Source organism: Sinohyriopsis cumingii, chromosome 9 (assembly GCF_028554795.1).
Source record: "Sinohyriopsis cumingii isolate HCF-2022 chromosome 9, ASM2855479v2, whole genome shotgun sequence".
NCBI classification, from domain to species: domain Eukaryota; kingdom Metazoa; phylum Mollusca; class Bivalvia; order Unionida; family Unionidae; genus Sinohyriopsis; species Sinohyriopsis cumingii.
This window is the reverse complement of record NC_142969.1, coordinates 18,058,651-18,078,894: the sequence shown is the minus strand read 5'-3', so window position 1 is coordinate 18,078,894 and position 20,244 is coordinate 18,058,651. Positions and strand designations below refer to the sequence as shown.

General features: G+C 34.3%; 1 protein-coding gene across 2 annotated transcripts; it reads left to right on the top strand.

Annotated features, from left to right (window-relative positions):
- Window positions 1-609: 609 nt before the first annotated feature.
- Window positions 610-17,761, top strand: LOC149791329 (CCR4-NOT transcription complex subunit 1-like). 2 transcript variants are annotated; one of them, XM_089969857.1, is made up of 12 exons: window positions 610-1,621; window positions 4,056-4,291; window positions 4,509-4,745; window positions 5,561-5,724; window positions 7,037-7,154; window positions 7,847-7,948; window positions 8,926-9,180; window positions 10,191-10,259; window positions 10,867-11,050; window positions 12,061-12,193; window positions 14,019-14,150; window positions 16,232-17,761. In XM_089969857.1, exons 2-12 carry the CDS (start codon window positions 4,232-4,234, stop codon window positions 16,320-16,322), a joined length of 1,545 nt encoding a protein of 514 aa, XP_089825983.1. In that variant the 5' UTR covers window positions 610-1,621; window positions 4,056-4,231; the 3' UTR covers window positions 16,323-17,761. The 2 variants fall into 2 exon arrangements, with proteins under 2 accessions (XP_089825983.1, XP_089825984.1); XM_089969858.1 differs by lacking the exon at window positions 4,056-4,291 and having other exon boundaries at window positions 611-1,621.
- The last annotated feature ends 2,483 nt before the right edge of the window (window positions 17,762-20,244 follow it).

Sequence of the window (20,244 nt, the reverse complement as noted above, 5' to 3'; positions counted from 1 at the left end):
CAGAGAATGTCACTTGCTGGTGCCAAAGGGGCTGCAAAACATGCAAATGTATGGACCTCATTGGACGGCAAGTCAGGTCACAAGGTTTGTTTTCATAGTCACACCTGCATTCCACATTGTAGACACTGTCCATAAATGTAACTGTGAAGAAGAGATTAGAATGCATACATATACCAAATTGAATAGATCAAATACATTTAGAAGAAAGAGCAACTAGACTGTCAAATAACCCACACAGTATGGTTTGTGTGCCTTACAACTTACCATACATTGATTTCTGAAAAGCCCTAATTTTAAAAAAATGATTAATTGATTTAACAGTCCATTCATCTGTAAAAAATTGTTCTCTCAAATGCATGATATAACAGGACTGCAGACTGAATCTTATTCTACTATGCCTTTGCCAAATGCCCCCTTGGCAGTTTGTACCCGCTTTATATTAAACACTAGGACCTTGTAAAATATAATAAAATGTATAAACTTCATTCATTATAATATGTAACCCATTGTCACTTGGAAGGGGTTACCTAACACTGTGTTTTGAAGTTTTGAATGTAAACAAGCCAGCACTAGTTAATTTCCCATTCTTAGAAATGGATAGTGGAGCAGTGGGATCTTTGGACTGCACATACTTATGTATATGTATGGTTAAACACAATTGTTTAAAATTTTTAGTAATAATATTTTGCCACAAATAGGGTAAAAATTATGACAATTATTTTGATAACATGCACAGTAATTCATGCACAGTAATTCATTTAAAGAATTGTAGCTCTGATGTACAAATTCATCAAAAGAGACTCACCCACACAAATATGGATGCCATGAGAGTATAGAAAGTCCCATTTAGACTATGAGACATGACTGTTATGGTCAAATTAGAAACTGATCAATGAAATCATGATATGTGGTGCAATTTGAAATCTCAATCTTAAAAATTGGAAGAGGGGTGCAAACTACAAGGGGATGAGATGACTATTAATAAAGTTTTTATATCTTTCTTTTCAAAGTACAACATTGAATTAATAGATGTGCTGGTCAGCTGTGAGCTGATTAACATGGAAGAGTAAGCCACGGAGCTTGTGCAGCTGATGGAAGGTGGCAAGAATCTTAAGGCGGTTATGTTTGCCATGCAGCTTGTACAGTGCTACTATATTGACAGGGGGATCAGGGGAAGTGGAAGGAATACATTTACCATACAATGAAGATATATTTTAAGTCTTTAGTCACTGAACGTAGTCTTCAAATGTATTCCAAATTTGTTTTTCCCTAACTAACATTAAAAATTGTGAATTAGCTTCTGAATAGATATACAATACATGAAATAGAATGAAAAACATTTATACTGTTGTGAGTAGGTTTATCTAGAGGTTTAATGTTTGCTTTCTAATTAGAACAGCCGAAAAGTCTTAATTATAACACCCTTAAAGTACAAAATGGTAAATTATGTAAGCGCCTTGTACATGTATGTACTTCACTGAATTTACTTCCAGCAACAAGTTTTGAATCAAAAAGTAAATACTTTCTCAGATGTCTGCTTGTCTTATCTTCAGACTGATTTAAGTTCCACAATTGAAACCCTGACACAGATTTCTGCAAACCCAAGTAAGGCACCAGAAGGGTAAGTGTACTTTCTTAATTTAATACAATTCAATCATTATTAACCTACCACTTTTAAAAATTCGTTGAGCTTATGGTATTATTCTGTGATTTCTAATATTGGCATGACTTGTAAATCAACAATATGGAGAACATATTTTTAGATTTCTTCGTAACAGCTGTGCTGATTTTGATAAAACTTGATTGGCTCATCTCTTACCCCATATTTCTGAACAGCTTCAATAAGACAAATTTAGATTCCTTGGGAACCATATATCACCGTTTCAAAATGACTGAGCCAGTCAAAATTGGCAAAAATATTTATTAAGACATCAAATATTTTGTCCTGTGGTGGCAAGGGATGAAATGATTCATCAATATATTGATCGATTCATCAATAATGTTTCTGAAACAATACACATATTAATACAAGAGACATCAAATTGATTCAGAATGATACCATATACATGTTATTTTGTCTTCATGAATAATTATTAGTTGCCTTGTTATTATCCATCTGAAACAGCATTTCAGTCACATGGTTTGTGATCTGGTTCCACCCCACCATTCCATGCTAATTATCTTAACCCAGAAGTATGCACAGCATACATTACAAATGTGTTCTTGATTAATAATGAAGTGCCACTTTCACACAAAGTTTCTACTTTGAATTGTATCTTGACTCTTTTGGTCAATTTGAAAGCTATGCTTCTGGTGTGATGTACATTGAAATATGTTACATTTAATTTGAGTGTCCGAGTGGTCTAAAGTGTTCACCATTATGGATCACTGCCATCTCACCTCTTTCTGCATGTTTTTGGCTGATGTGGGCATGTGAGAAAGCTTGCCTATAGCTTCTAGTGGGTCAGTGCTTCTTTCCGTGGTTTCCCCGGGTTTTTAATCCACCATTAATACTGGCTGCCATGTATAGCCAGTCTTATGCTGAAAAATGTCATTAAACCCCACAACAACAACAACTGCTTTAATTCTCAGTTGTGATTATTGTTTGTTCCAGTCCAGGTTAAAAAATAAAAACCAATTAGAAATCAATGTAGCTTATTCTCTGCATGACAAACAGGAAGTATTGGCAAAGCAACAGAGTCTTTGTGAGAAAGTCATAAGATATGTCAAGTACTTACGTGGAGATGCTGTCAAGCTATGCCATTACCCAAATTGTGCAAAAAATTGTACAAATTCACGCACTGGAGAACAGTGAAATGCAAGAACACACACATATTTGTTGAAAGTCCCACATATGAATATGTGCTCAGAGAAGTATACAGTTTTATTTAAATGTTATTGTTGCAACATCTATTTTTCATATAGCAACTGTTCCACATCTGGTTTCTTCATGCATTTCATGAATATGATTAGCATGATGTTTCTGCATATAAGCATTATGGCATAGTTTGAAACCATTCATGAAGAAAGTTTTACCAATGCAAGTTTAATATAGGCTACCTTGCAAACCCAAAATATCTGCTTCCTGGCATGGTTCATTATGATTTTGTTCGGAAAATACTTGACGATACTGATGATGACAATGCAAGTGTAATGCAATTTTAATTGTTTTAATTAGTTAGTTTTGCCCTGCAGTTCATATACTACAAAACCTGATACATGTATTTTGATTAGGGCTATTATAAATTGAAAAAAATAAGGACATAAAAAAGATATTAAGAAGCAGAGATATTAAATGTCTCTGTTGTACAAGCATTGACGGACTAGATACCATTATACAGCATTATAGAACTTTTATGAAATTTGGCATCAGCAAACTACTGATTTAACAAAGAAAGTTTATGTTAGTGAAAAATCCTATCTTAGAGCAGATGCATCCAATAGATATGTGCGTGTATTGTTGTTGCTGTAGTGTTTAGCACCATTTTACAGCACAGTATAGGCCATACATGGTGGCCGGTAAAGATGGTAAAGGAAAAACCCTGGAAAATCCTGGAAATAACTACCGACTCAGAAGTTACTTTCAAGCTTTCTCATATACCTACATTTACTGAATTTGAGACTCAAACCCACACAGACAGGTGAGATAGCAGTGATCCATAACAGTGAGTGCTTTACACCAATTGGCCACTGAGGGCCCCTCCTTAAATTGTACATGGGGAACAAAAATGGAATTTCTCTTTTTGTTAAGCAGAGATATTTAACCTGTGAATGAAAGTGATAATGGAATAAATATAATATATGGGGCAAATTTCAAACTCCTCAGGTTTTATCACCTTGTGTTAGCTAAAAAAGTGTAGAATAGGACTGGGTGTAGTCAACAGTATTCCTTCACTAACAGTTGCAAGTACCTGTGGCTGCTGCAGTCTTTTGCATCTGCAGGAAGTAAATTGTGATAGATGTTGTTGGCATTCAACCTTATTCCCATGCCAAAATTTGTTCTAAATGAGATTTTCTTCACATGGGGAAATTTTATTATATCTTTTGTTTTGAAGATAACATCGTAATGTCTTCCCATATGCAGCTGACACATGCAAATGGTAATGCTTTCAAATTATTCATGTTGTACAAAACAAATGGAGTTAAATGGAGCCACCAGAAAGACCAAAAGTTCATGTGTGTATGTGATATGCATGAAAGGACACAATTCCTGCTATTGGGATAGATCAACATGCTACACTGGCTACCAGATAGAGAAAATCGCCTGGCTTTTGCAACGTTCTTGCGAAAGGTACATTATATTAAGTCTATATCTTGAAAATTAGAATTCATTTTGAAAATGGAAGCTATATATATATTGCGAACAATTAATTGTTTTGTGAAATTTAGTGATTTTGATTCTTATATTTTTCCTGCTTGTGGAATTTTAACTATCACTTTATATTCAAATTCATTTTAGTTCTCTAAGAAACCTTATTAACAATACTTTTTACTTGTACAATTTACAGGCAGATCAGCTTGGAATACTACAAACAGATGACCTTATCTCCGGCTTTTTCCGTCTGTGTATAGAGATTTGTGTGGACTTCTGTAACAGTGAACTACGTCAACGGTGCCGTAGCTCAAGTAGCGTCAGGACTAAATGTTGCTTCATATGGGATGCTTGTGCCCGTTTGTTAGCTATGCTGATCAAGCACTCGGGAGGTGTTGCAAACACTGTTACCAAGATCAATATGCTGAATAAGGTAAAGCTTTTGGTGATTATAATTAAACATACTTAGGACCCAGGGATGATACAACATTCATCTGTGTAGTTTTTGATAATTTTCATCAACATTTTCATTGTTCGCAAATTATATAGCTTCCATTTTCAAAATGAATATACTGCCATGACATAATAACTGCATCTGCTCACGGTAGTTGGATTTGTATATGAGAAGAGGATCTCCAGTAACCTTCCTTTCTAACCTCATAAGGAATCTTAAGGTGAGCATTAATGTAACTGACTCCATTTTTTGGAGTTTTTCAGGATAAAGTTAAAGGGGTGAGCAATAAGCAGTCGATCAATTGAATCTGAATGCAGAAACTTGTATACAATTGCCCCAGTCTTAATAAAATATTAAGTTTAGCCATAAATATCGGTCTATTTCTGCAGTGCAAATGGCAGCTGTAAAGTTATGTGAGTGGTATGATTTTGCATAAGGAATGATGCTGTTGTTTTAAAACTGTGAAGGGTATGTTTTTTTTGATAGTATTTTCAATAACCATCTTTCAAACAATACTGAAGCAGTTATTGGTATTATTTAGGCATGTTGGTTCCATTGTCAATCTATTTTTCTACATGACTTTGATTTACAATTTAAGTTTGCCAAGAGGGAACGCTTTTTATTAAAGTTGCTTAAAAAACTGTTCTTTAATTAACATAGCCATTCAGGTTCAGTTACTGCTGTGCTGATGCATGTGTTGAAACTTTAAATTGACATGACTTGTACAGAACCAAGTATCTACTTCATCCCATAGCAAACTTAAGGCCTATATGGTTTTAAACTTTTGTTTCCAGGTGTTAGGTATTGTGGCTGGGGTGTTACTACGAGATATTGAGGCCATCCAGACATCATTTTGGCAGGTGCCATACAACAAAATCTTGATTGGGCTTTTGATAGAACTCAATGCTGCAGATCCTATCCTTGAAAACATCAACTTTCAGGTGCTTACTACCTTCTGGTATGTGTTTCCTTTATTTATTCTAGGAAAATATGACTGCAATTCAATCCATTTCATTGGGCCTTTTGAAGTGATTTTCGTTGCTGTTAATGCAAAGACCATATCAGTAGGCCTTTTGAAGTGATTGTCATTGATATCAATGCAAAGACCATATCAGTGTGCCTTTTGAAGTGATTGACACTGTCATCAATGCAAAGACCATATCATTGGGTCTTTTGAAGTGATTGACACTGTCATCAATGCAAAGACCATGTCAGTGGGTCTTTTAAAGTGATTGACACTGTCATCAATGCAAAGACCATGTCAGTGGGTCTTTTTTAGTGATTGACACTGTCATCAATGCAAAGACCATGTCAGTGGGTCTTTTTTAGTGATTGACACTGTCAATGCAAAGACCATGTCAGTGGGTCTTTTTAAGTGATTGACAGTCATCAATGCAAAGACCATGTCAGTGGGTCTTTTTAAGTGATTGACAGTCATCAATGCAAAGACCATGTCAGTGGGTCTTTTGAAGTGATTGACACTGTCATCAATGCAAAGACCATGTCATTGGGTCTTTTGAAGTGATTGACACTGTCATCAATGCAAAGACCATGTCAGTGGGTCTTTTGAAGTGATTGACACTGTCAAGTGGGTCTTTTGAAGTGATTGACGCTGTCAAGTGGGTCTTTTGAAGTGATTGAAACTGTCAGGTGGGTCTTTTGAAGTGATTGACACTGTCAAGTGGGTCTTTTTTAGTGATTGACACTGTCATCAATGCAAAGACCATGTCAGTGGGTCTTTTTTAGTGATTGACACTGTCAAGTGGGTCTTTTTTAGTGATTGACACTGTCAAGTGGGTCTTTGGATGTGAATGTCATCAATGTAATGCTGATCATATCCTTCAGCTTTTGTTATCATGTTTGGGGTGGGTGGGAAGGCTGTCCAAATATGTTGATGGATTTCAAAGTTCTGGAATTTGCATGGATATCTTATTTATTCTCACTGGACCATAACTCTGTTAATGACTGTTACAGTTGTGTGTAGGCATATATGAATACAGTTAAGAGGTGCATAGGCCATTTTGGATGATGTCTAGATTAAGTAAAAGTCATGCTAAAATTCTGGATAAGAAGAGTACTTAAGGGTGGCCATTTCTTAAAATTAAGATCATTTAGGGCATGTTTGAGGCCGAAAATATTAATGAAAGCTTGAGTATTTGCAAGATGATACTTTGGTGAACTCGTATGCAAGACCATTCATTTAATTTTCTTTAGAAATTGCACCCTGTATTTGTAGGATCTGTATATTTTGCTTCATTTTTACTTTCCAGCAACTTGTTATATGTTTTGAAGCCTACTAATGCCCCAGGATTTGCCACAGCCTGGATGGATATTATGTCACACAGGGTCTTCACTGACAGAACGTTTGTTTACACTTCAGAACAGAAGGTATGGCCCCATTTTATCCAGATTTTTCCAAAAGTGTTTGTTCAGCGTGTATTTTACCGTTCATGTAAATGGAACTATGCTTAAAATCTTACTAATGTTGTTGATTTCCATACGTCTGGGATTTTCCTATTAGATCATCAGGCAGTGACTTGCATCTACAAATAATCCATTCCTTAACATCTCTGCCAGCTCCAAATGAAAATTAAACACTGGATTGGCTACATTGTTGGACTGTATGAGAGGATGTCATATCCTTTTTTTTCAGAGACTATCTGGATGGGTCAAAAGATTTATGAAAAAAGTTATTTAGTGGTCCTTTTGAAAATTTCTTTTGTTCTCAGCCAATTTTGCAAATCACAGACCAGTAAGTTTGTATGAAAGTGGATAAAGGATTCCATTTTAATTTATGGTAAATTGCTCTAAATCCAGAGGAAATAGGTGTGAACTCACATGAGAATGATCTAGTATGGATTGTTAAAGGTGAAATACTAAAAAATACATAAATGGTGTGGCATCTATATTATCACAGATATTGATAGGGCTAAAAAAACTTGGCTTGTCTTTCTTTTGTTTCAATGAAATGTTTTCACTTCAATAGTTTTCAGTCATTATAGATCCGAGAAGTGTTATGATATAATATTATATAGTGATTTCCTTTAATACTAAGGATGTGATCTGACTTACATTTTCAGGTTTGGAGTATGTATGCCCAGTTATTCGTCGATCTCTTCAAGTTCATGTCTTCATTGCTCAGGTCTACCTGGCATGTAAACCCATCAGTTCGGCTGCGCAAGGTAGGCATTACTAACTATGGATTTGTTGCAGTTCTTTCTTTGAAAAATTAGTGTAGTTATATAGATGATATTATTTGAGGTCTTTAAACCTTGCTCTCAGAGATCTGTTGCAATTCTTTCTTTGTATTGTTATATAGATCATATTATTTGAGGTCTTTAAACCTTGATCTCAGAGATCTGTTGCAATTCTTTCTTTGTATTGTTATATAGATCATATTATTTGAGGTCTTTAAACCTTGATCTCAGAGATCTGTTGCAATTCTTTCTTTGTATTGTTATATAGATCATATTATTTGAGGTCTTTAAACCTTGATCTCAGAGATCTGTTGCAATTCTTTCTTTGTATTGTTATATAGATCATATTATTTGAGGTCTTTAAACCTTGATCTCAGAGATCTGTTGCAATTCTTTCTTTGTATTGTTATATAGATGATATTATTTGAGGTCTTTAAACCTTGATCTCAGAGATCTGTTGCAGTTCTTTCTTTGTATAGTTATATAGATCATATTATTTGAGGTCTTTAAACCTTGATCTCAGAGATCTGTTGCAATTCTTTCTTTGTATTGTTATATAGATGATATTATTTGAGGTCTTTAAACCTTGATCTCAGAGATCTGTTGCAATTCTTTCTTTGTATAGTTATATAGATCATATTATTTGAGGTCTTTAAACCTTGATCTCAGAGATCTGTTGCAATTCTTACTTTGTATAGTTATATAGATCATGTTATTTGAGGTCTTTAAACCTTGATCTCAGAGATCTGTTGCAATTCTTTCTTTGTATTGTTATATAGATCATATTATTTGAGGTCTCAGACATTAGCTTTATAATCCCTTTCAAAGCATTTTTAACTGGATGCCAGATTTAATGAATCGATGAACAGATTGATTTCCTTCATATTTTTCAAGCAATTGTTTGAATTAGATCTCAATAGACCATGTTTGACATAAAATAACTAAATATTATATTTTTGCAGACTATGGTAACAATGTTGCTAGTCCTTCATGACTTTCCAGAGTGTCTATGTGATGATCATAACAAATTTTGTGATGCCATATTGCCATACTGCATCGATATGTGCTACTTAATCTCGAGTATCGTTTCACGTAATGTACCTGTGCCAGATCCAGATACACCTGACCTGAATGTTGACATGCTACCAGAAATAGCACGCCCTCGATGCATAAGTACTATTTATACAAACATGATCCAGTCAGCACCTTTCAAAAAGGTAAGTTATCTTCATTCACAGTTCTCTCTGGTTTATAGATATTCATGATTTATGTAACATAAAAAATTGGTACATATGTGACAGCTAATGAGGTTATACTTTCTCTTTGATAAATATGCACCAGTTTTTCAGCAACTTATTTTCACAATGCATGAATTTTTTTCCCTGTGAATTCTTGAGAATTATCTGTACTGTTGTAACAAAATAACCTCTTGATTAAATAACAAGAAGGATTATAGTTTTTGTATAAATCCCAATTTGTTTGTACCTATACTGATTTCAGTAATGGAAATTTTTAATGTTAATGTAATAAAAATGTGCACAGAACATTAATTTATAATTTATAACCTGACTGACCAGAGTGACCCTAACACTGGCATGGTCTACGTACATATTTCAGTCTTAGCTGAGTTTCCATGCTAACAGAACTCTATATTGTATATAATATGGGCGAGTCTATTTTGCTCAGACTGACTGACATAGTTCATCCAGTTCGTTAACTGCTCGAATATTCCATCAATTACCTTGAAGTTATATCCCTTTGTACACATGTACACAAAAATTACATCACTTGTTAGATCCACATGAAATGTAAATTTGTTTTTGTTTCTCTTTTCCTTTGTTTGATTTGACATTGTAAATATTGGAAGCCGACAAAGTAGTATTTTCCTTCTATGTAAATACATTTGTTGTGTCCCCCACTGGTGTTAGGATTCCCCTATTCTCAATCAGATTTGAAATTATAAATCAACGAATGAAATGACTCAATTTTTGCATCTTTTATGTCATGTATGCTTTTCTTTTTTAAATTGTTAGGGAGGGGAGACAAATAAATGGGGAATATTCAGATAATAATTTTTATTTGTTTCTAGATTCTGTACATTGTTAAAAGTTGTGTGATTGTTTACTTAACACAGACATCTAAATTCCAATAAATATTGTAAAACATTGGGTAGAAAAGCAGTGGCATAAATGAACTGAATAAAAATACATGTTGTTCTTGTTCACAGGATTTGGATTTGTATCTGAGAAGAGGATCTCCAGTAACCTTCCTTTCTAACCTCATAATGAATCTTAAGGTGAGCATTAATGTAACTGACTCCATTATTTGGAATCCACCAATTAAAAAATGTGTTTGTATGATTATGTGTTTTATCATTGCATTCCATACAGAATCCCATTGTAAGATAATTGCCTCTCTGGGATCAAATTTTTTTTTTCTATAGCAAAGTAAGATAGAAAAGCAGGCATTTTGTTTTGTGCTTATTTATTAACAGTTTAGGTTTCATTTGAACATTTGTTTATTAATTATAAGTCATGCATAGTACATTACAGGAAATTGTTTTACAGTATGATTTTTTTGATGACTTGGTGATAATATGTCTGGCAATGGTTAGCACCACTGCCATGTCCAGCCATTTTAGAGTTACACAAATGTGTATTTTCAAATGTTGTTTATCGTGTCATGGGTCAGCCATGTATGAATGTGTTATTGTCTTCATCCTTTTAAACTTCTGTTGTGTTGTCCAGCAGGTGGCATAGCGCCCTCACCTTTGGCTCTGGCACCTGTATTCAACCACAATATGGTATAGCATAATAGTGCCCTTTGGAGAAAGCAATAAAAAATAACTGTGCAGTTTTCATACAGATATAGTTTCCTTTCACAATGCTATATTTTTGTTTCAGTCAAATGAACCCTACAGCTACATCTGCTACAATGTCCACTTGATCAATGCACTTGTGCTTTATGTGGGAACTCAGGCCATTGATGGCATCAACAGCGAAGGTCTGACACTCAGCATGAGCACCATCGCAGACTCCAAATGCACGGAATTCTTTGATGATCTTGTATCTCAATTAGATACAATGGGTATGTAATTTTTGGCTAAATACTTGCTAAAATTGCCATTAATATCATGTCAGTTCTATCATACATGAAGAAATAGGTATTTTCATCATTGTCATTGTTAATATATAGGTGTAACATATTTTCACAAGTTGTACTTAGCAAACAAGATTAGCAAGATTCCCACTGTCCCTGTCTAATGTTTAGCAAGAGCTTTGTCACAGAGAGAATGTGAAACTACTTTATGCATAGGATTCCAGTTGTTGGTGTACAGTTTGCTTATATTTGAAAGTGTGCATACCATTGCCTTCTTTTTTTCTTTCTGTAAACTTGCAATCATAATAAATTTTGATCCACATCCCAAGGATTCCCGGAGGGAAAATTGCTCACACACAGTATTTGATGACTCAAGAAATCTCCATCACTATCCATTACTTTATGTTCAGAATATTGTTGCAAGCTACAGTCGTCTCAGGTGCAACTTGTCAATAAATGTTTTGCCTTCCTCTGCCAGCTGTATTTAAGAGACTGCAGTACATATTCCACTATAGTGATTGGTTCCTTTCCATAAAGAATTTCATATTGGTTCCTAGTTCATGTTTTGATAGTAAAAGTATTTGCAAAACAAATTGCAAAAGAGCATCCTACTGACCTTGACTTCTTGACCTATTGCCCTAAAGCAGATGTCACATGAGTAATATCAGTCCCACATGGACATGTTGTTGCTAATCATTCATGGCAGTATGTCTGTTAGTATTTGACTTAGCATGCATACAAATTTCCTGGTTTCGGAAATTTGAACTTCTCTCTAATGATTTAGAACAGTTCCTGATTAATGATTTAAATTTGAAGAATTTCCTGATGATTTCATGTATGAAGGAAATTCATGGACACCTAAGATAAAAGGACAAAATTTCACATGTATGTTTTTCTCAGCTACTATTGTTAAAGTAAAAAATATGTGGCCACATTACTTTTTCTGCATTTGTTTGCTTTCAGTTATAGTTTACTTACAATTTGAACTTTTCCCCCAGGTTGTTATTTGTTCCTTTCTGCCATCTGTAACCAGCTCACATACCCAAACAGCCACACAGACTACTTTAGCTTCCTGCTGCAGCACTTGTTTAATACCACCACGAAAGAGGAAATCCATAAAGAAATTACCAGGCAAGTACTCTACAAACTACTGCCAATTTTTCTTGTATCACTGAATCTAAATGGATCAGAAATTGTCAGAAAGATGATGAAATAATTTAGACAGGATTATTGGAGGGTCAGCAAGTCAGACATGCTATTTATAGCATTTATTGAGGATGGAGATAATATTATTTTTATAAGACATAGATTCAGACCATTGCTGTAGTTTTCATCACCAAAATACATAGTGAGGTTATTTATTATCATGGCATCATTTTTTACTGTCTTTATTTTAAAACAAATTTAAGAAAATAATAATGACATTAAATGTGCAAAAGCATAGGGAAATATTTATGGCAGAGATGTTAATCTTGCCTGGCCAGAAGCTCAAGGGAACTTATGATATGGTCTTAAATTTAGTGTATGTAATGTGTGCATCATCAACAATTTGTTGTTGGAGTCTCCGCTTCTGATTCAATTAAAATGAATTGTGGAATATAGGTTTATGCCATCAAAATCTCACATGTGTTCATTAATAACCATGATCCATGAATATTATTGTGATCTTGCATCTGATTGGCTAACCTTATTTTCATTCAGAACACATTTTTGATCTAATTGTGGTCAGTTATTTCAAAAGAGTTCAGTAATGACCAAAATCCACCCACATTAGGTGATGTATCAAATTGGCTGAGTTCATTACTGAGGCCATATTTGTGATTGCATTTTGATATAGTTTGAAATACATGATTGATATCAAATGAGTTTAGTAATGAGCAGATTCTAATGAAACTAAGGAGGTAATCTTGCATCTGATTGGCTGTGCTTGTTTTACCCAACTGGAAAAAAATTCTGATATAATTTGATCAAACTTGCAGTGTGATTTTATGTCACCGGGATCAGCAATGGGCAAATCTTGCATACAGTTGGCTGGGCTTATTGCCTCACTTGGGACTTGTTACCACTGAGATTGAGGCTGAATTTTATGTATGATTTTCATCAGACTTGGAATATATCCCAATCTTTTCAAGTCTCAGACAAGTTTGATAATGAGGTGATCTTCTCCAGTTTGAAATATAAGATTATATCATCAAGATCTTGGATGATTTCAATAACAAGCAAAGTCCATTGATATATGAATGAGATAATGTTGTATATTACTGGATGACCTTATTGCCACCATGGAGGATGTATTTATAATCCGATTTGATAAAAACTTGGATGGTATGCTTATATTATCAAGATCTTTTGCATGTTTGATAATGATTGACATTCATGAATATTAATGAGTTAATCTTGCATCTGATTGGCTGAGCTTATTACCATTCTGGAAACAATATTTTTGATCCACATTGATCAAACTTGACATTGGCTTATGCCATCTTGGATGAGTCTGATAACAAGTAAGGTCTTTTAATGATGTAATCTTACAACTGATAGACTGAGCCACTCTAAAAACAATATTTGTACTCTGATTTTCATCGAACTGAATGTATGTTTCAGTGCATATTAATGGAGGTCTTGATCATGAACAAGAAAACATTATGCCTTCAACTTTAGAAAGAATCTAATGAACATTACACACACGTCCTAAAAGTTTACATAGTATGAATTCTTATACTAATACAGTTTTGAAACAGTGGAGTTATGTAAACCATGTAAATAATATGCCCACTTGGGTGTCTTGTTTATATATATTACATAATGTTATTTATAACATATCAATGTGCCAGTTAGATACAGTACAGTTATCCACTGACTTATGTGATTTTAACTTCATTGATTTCTATGAGTTCATATTTGAATCAGGTTGTCTGCATTTGAAAGATGCTAAATAATATCGTTTTTCTAACAGAATAGTAATGGATAGGATGACTGTTAATCAAAATTATCCATGCGACCTGCTTATCACAGCCATTGAGCTAATGAAGAACCCCATCTTCAAGTCCTTGGGTCAAGACTATATCACAGCTCCAGAAATAGAAACGTGAGTACATAACTGTAGATTGGTTATATGTGTGTGATATCGTGAAATTTTTAAGTAATGGCCTAGGCAATATTATAGAATTTGTCAGTTGACTAAGAATGTGTCATAAAGGTCATCTGTCAGTGAGAAAGGCTATGAAGTAATCTTTGTCAACACAACAGTGTAATATGTAATATGTAATATGTCTCTAATATAGTTACATCATACTCCATGAAGTAATCTGTCCCTGATACAGTTACATCATACTCCATGAAGTAATCTTTGTATACACTACAGTTCCATCATACTCCATGAAGTAATCTTTCTGTGATACAGTTCCATCATACTCCATGAAGTAATCTTTGTCTATAATACAGTTACATCATTCTCCATGCAGTAATCCTTGTCTATAATACATCATTCTCCATGCAGTAATCTTTGTCTATAATACAGTTCCATCATACTCCATGAAGTAATCTTTGTCTATAATACAGTTACATCATTCTCCATGCAGTAATCTTTGTCTATAATACAGTTACATCATTCTCCATGCAGTAATCTTTGTCTATACTACAGTTACATCATACTCCATGAAGTAATCTTTGTCTATACTACAGTTACATCATACTCCATGAAGTAATCTTTGTCTATAATACAGTTACATAATACTCCATGAAGTAATCTTTGTCTACATTACAATTGCAAAGTAGTTCTACTTCTGATTGCATACAAGTTCATGTCTGTTTGCATTTGAAATGCTCATTACCTAGAAAGATTTTAGTTTCATTAGGTGCTACCTTGAAATTTTAATCACTTGCTACCTTAGAAGCTTCTTTTTTGCATTCCCTTCTTGCTTCATATTGACGAAGGTCAATATACTTGTAATAAATTGATCAAAAATCAGAAGAACTTACTCTGTGGCATGTTGTTCCATTTCTGTCCATCAGCTGGCACATTTGTTGTCTCTATTCCTAATAAACCATATGTGTGTGATTTGGAATTTTTAACATAGCTTTAACAATGTTGGCAGTGTGGCAGTTAAGCACTGGGGCATCATGCTGCACCCAGTCACTTTATCCTGACACCAGGATGACCAGTCCTAACACTAACCTGTTTCTGCTGCACGCCTTGTGAGGCAGCTGTTATTACCATTTTTATGTTTTTGGTATGACTTGGCTGGGGATTAAACCCGTGGACTCCCACATGCGTGGCAGATGCTTTAACCATTAGGCCACCAGAGCAGTTATAAACCAAAGGGATTGCCATGAAACTTTACACACTCATTTGCCCCAGGTTAAAATTTTCCTTATAATAAATTGGCACACTTAAGACATTCAGTATCACTGCCAAGGGGGCCCCGAGTGGCCAAGTGGCTCACCGTTCCGGATCACTGCCATCTCACCTCTGTCTACGTGAGTTCGAGTCCAAGGCTTGGCTAGTGTGGGTACGTCGGAAAGCCTGCCAGTAGCTCCTCGTGGGTCGGTGGTTCTTCCCATGGGTTTTCCAGGGTTCTTCCTCCACCAGTTATACTGGCTGCCATGTATAGCCTATCTTGTGTTGAAAAATGGCATTAAACCCTAGAACAACAACAACAACAGCAATCACTGCCAAAGTGGCCATCTTGAAACTGTTTTAATCACTACTTTTCCTGACTGGATGGTCATATAACTATAAGGTTTTCACCCCCCAAAAAGTGAAATTGATGTTGATGTGACAGCTCGCAAGAATTAACCACATGGTGTATTTTAGATCCTACAATCATATCAATTCAGGTTATCTGTTGCTGTGCTAATAAAGATAAAACCATACATAGCCAGTTTGACCCTCAACATATGGAAAATGCCAGGTTTCCCTTTTATTTTAAAATTATGGACTTGACCAAACTTATGGTGTGGGCAGTATCTTAAATAGATTTACAAATCTTCTATACATCAAATTCCATGACAATTATTTTTGTACTGATCTTTATATGAGTTAAATCAAAATAGTTTTTTTAAAAATAGGCTGGTTCACATTTGGCTTTGAAGTTGGATCACTTGTCAAATGTATAAAGTGTACGTCATATTATGTTTGATGTTTGATGTTTCCTACTTTTGTTGCAGATTTTACAATCATGTGGCCCGATTAGAGCAGCAAGAATCAAATCCTACCACACATGAACCAGAGTCTGTTGAGATACATGACGAAAGATAGTGCTAGAAGTTTTCATGGCATTGTTTGATGAGAACTAGTTGTGGACATTGTATGCAAGAAATAATTATATGGGCTTATATCCAGAATTTATAAATGTAAACAGATGTATTTTCGTTAGGCATATATGTCACGATAATTGATTTAATGCTATGTGTTTCTGAGGGGTCCAGTTTTATAAAAAAAAATCATGGATGGATATATCAGCATTTATACACAAAACTGTTATTTTTTCCCTGGAAAAGATATCCTGTACTTTCTAAAAATATTTTAGATCTATGAGAGGATATATGTATTAAAGTCATGAAATCTTAGCATTCATTGGAGTATGAGAGTGTATGTTATTGTTAACAGAGCTACACATGCAGGTGTCAAAAGAATGTGGTTTGATTATCCTTGTAAATTTTCCATTATTACCAATATTTCTTTGTGCTATGTTGAATAACATTATTTACCAATGACTGTTTTTGGTAACGACCAAATAATATTGGCAATGTAGGAGTAAAGGTGGCTTATGAAAAATTCAGATATATTGGATCTTTTGAAACTTTTTTCCGTATCAGATCAGTTTTGTGCTTTCTTCATTTGTACAGAAAAAATGTTTTCATTGATAAATAATTTGCAGTTTCAGGTCGGTCTTATTAGGTTATTACTATATGTTTACACATTTTCTTAAAACAAAGTATGCCATATGGAACAAGTTTAATTTCATATTTAAAATTCCATGAAATTAAACAAATGGCCACAAATCCTTTTATATAGATTGACAAATTGTGCTCAGAGACATAAGCATGTGTCTTGTCACTGGTATTTTTGTTAGGGAGAGCATATCTTTTATTGCTTGCAATAGATTAGTAAATTTGAGCTCGGTAACTAGGCATTGTCATGGTTGGTGCAAGACATGTGATTTTGAAATTTATCAGACCTTGGTTAGTATTTGTTTTTATTTGAAAAGTCCCTGCCACATTATCTCACATATTGGTGACATCATGACTCGTACATATAACTGTTGTTTGCATATTGTTGATAAACACTATAGATTTATATCAAAATATTTTTCATTGTGGTTTTTTAAGTTTTTCCTCCTTGCTGAAAATGTTCAGAAGCCACTGAATAACTTATTTGTCAACATTGTATTATGGTTAGTGTAAATTATATGATTTTATAGCAATTTGGATATGTATGTTTTTTTTTTACTGATTATTTATTTTCTCTGTATATATAAATTTTTCCATTACTGGAAAAGAATGATTTTATCAAAGGTAAAATTTTGAAATTTCTTACCTAAGGTCCACTCAGGGCCTTAATAAAGTTATGTTGTTTTAATATTGGAGTGCAAAACAAAGGTTGATGATATATCCTATATGGATGCTTTATATATAACTGGTATCTATGAAGTCCACCATTTGTACATGTTTTGTAATAAAATAAGATTATTGCTATCTATGTCTTTGTAGTTTATTTCAAGGTGATTCAATCTTTTTGTTTCTTTGCCATGAAAAAGTTTTTCATCCATTCTGATAAATAGATGATCTAAGCTAGAATGTTTGTGACAAAAAATAGTATGACATGACTGGTGGTTTAGTTATCGATTGGTTGTACCAGCTATCTTTTATGACAGTTCCTGATGTTTTACTACCAAATTAATTTGTGTGGTCATGGTTTACAGGTAATTTTGGGGTATAGCTGTATCTTCAAGTTGGCACTTTATAATTGTGGAATATTTTAATGCATTGCCTGCAGTGAATTTCATCAATTGTAAATGATAGCTGATCAGTTTTAAATTTTATATTCAAATTTGCAGCTGTCATCAAAAAAAAAAAATTGAAAATATTTTTTTTCCCACAGTTTAGCAAGTGCTCTCATATTATTTTTTGCAGCAAAATTAGGTTATGGTAGACTGTTGTTGTGGCTCATAGTTTAGATTACCCTTCCAGTGAAGTTTGCAGGGAATGTAGAAATGGGTTACATTCAGCTGTCACTTAAGTCCATAACTTGAAAATTTTTCATGATAACATGTTAGTCAAGTGATTGAGAAGTCTTTTCCTATTCATAATTCAGTTTCTATATTTTCGGTTTTTCATCCATCCTGTGAGTTGGTGCCATGGTTGAGCAGTGGTGAACATGCTGGACTTGTGACAGACTGGGTGCATGTTCAAATCCTTCCATCATATTAGCCTGGGTCAGTCATGTTGACTCAAGTCACATTGGCACTAAATAACCTATTGTGCTGTGCTACAAAATACAAACAAGTACCTTTCTTTGAGTTGTTTGATTTAGACTCATTTAAGAAATCTTGCATTTTTTGATAGACTAACTTTTTAAAGTTTTGACCCTTTATTTTTAAGCAGTTTTGCAATTATCGTTTACTGTACATACTTTAAATTATTTAAGTACTTTATCTTGTAGTACATATTTTCTTTTTTATTTTGGAATAGTAGATATGACAGCAGTTTGGCAATTTGTATTATTTACATTTTTAGAATCTAGCTTTTAATTGGCTATTCTATTGATGAGCAGTTAAATCCAAAACATCATATATCCATCATTCGCTTTTGTTTCTGCAGTAAACTCAAAAACTGTTTCAAGATATGTCACTGAACCTTGGTACATGTTAGTTTCTTGGTATAGATAGTAACTTTTGTTGTCAGTTTCTTCTGTTTCAATAGCTTTTATTTATATACCTACTATCCTTAATATGTCCCACAGATTAAGTCCCAGATGATTGAAAACATGTCTGGAACTTGTTACAATTATCACTGTCCAGATGTGCCTATTGGACTCACGGTACTAATTCCACTCCAATGGTAAACATATGGAAACACTATCATATTCAAAATTCAATAACTTAAAATTTATGGGTGCTGATAATGACACCTATAATTATTCGTGCACATCTAACCTTGGTGCAAGCTTATGTGTGGAGAACACCATATGACCCGCGGCAATTTGTTTACATACATGTGCATGAAACACGTGTTATTGATTCTGCACCAAATGAATCAGGTGCTACTTTCAGTATTGAGTACTCCTGAGTCAAGCCTGTAAAAATGCTAAAATTGCATCAGTAGAAATTTGTCACTATTTTTTTTACATTGCATATAGGATAAACTATCAAAAGATATTTTTCCTAAAATTTTCATTTTCATTATTAACCAATTATGGACCACCAAACCTGTAAATACTCTATTATTTCTTCACCCATTTCTAGACTGGTTCACAGTTCTTCCATATAATTAGTATCATGTGTCCTATTGCTACTCCTAAACTTACTGTTTGAAGTCATGGAACTTGGCATACAGTTATATTGTGAGGTTGAGTGTTGATCCTAAATGAAACTGGTGTCCGTCAGGCCATGTGTTTTCCAGGGAGGTGTGTCTTATAAAATATTTTTAACATAGCTTTAATAATTTGAGTCATATTGCTACTGTATCTTCAGTGTGGCTGTTTATGGTGATGTTTAGCACTGGGACATCATGCTACAGACATGTAGCATCATGTCCCACCCAGTCACATTGTCATGCTACTAACAGACCAATCCTAACACTAACATCTTAATGCTGAGCTGCCAAGTGAGGCAGCTGTTAGTACCATTTTTGTATGTTTTGGTATGACTCACCCATGGTAAAAACTCTACCTCCCACAACCACTTAGGCCACCAGGTTGTTTCCTTGGAAAAGGGGGCAGCATATATATATAGCTTCAAGTCTCTAATCCCTATGATTTCCACCACCCCCCAGACAAAATCTTGTGGATATCCATGCCTCAGGCATTATGTACACCACAATGGCATTCTTGAAAATCTTGTTACTGCTGCAGGTCATGAACAGATAATTAATTAAACCCTTATTTCATTAATTAGTTCAGAAAATAGAAGACATTTCAAAACAAACTTTGCCATTCTTACATCCACCATAAGACAGCC

What these genes read in the sequence shown, in the direction of transcription:
- LOC149791329 (XM_089969857.1), top strand. Translation starts at nt 4,232, where the DNA reads ATGCTACACTGGCTACCAGATAGAGAAAATCGCCTGGCTTTTGCAACG. An exon ending in AGTCAGCACCTTTCAAAAAG is followed by an intron (nt 9,181 to 10,190) that starts GTAAGTTATCTT and finishes TCTTGTTCACAG; the next exon opens with GATTTGGATTTGTATCTGAG. An exon ending in ATCTCAATTAGATACAATGG is followed by an intron (nt 11,051 to 12,060) that starts GTATGTAATTTT and finishes CTTTTCCCCCAG; the next exon opens with GTTGTTATTTGTTCCTTTCT.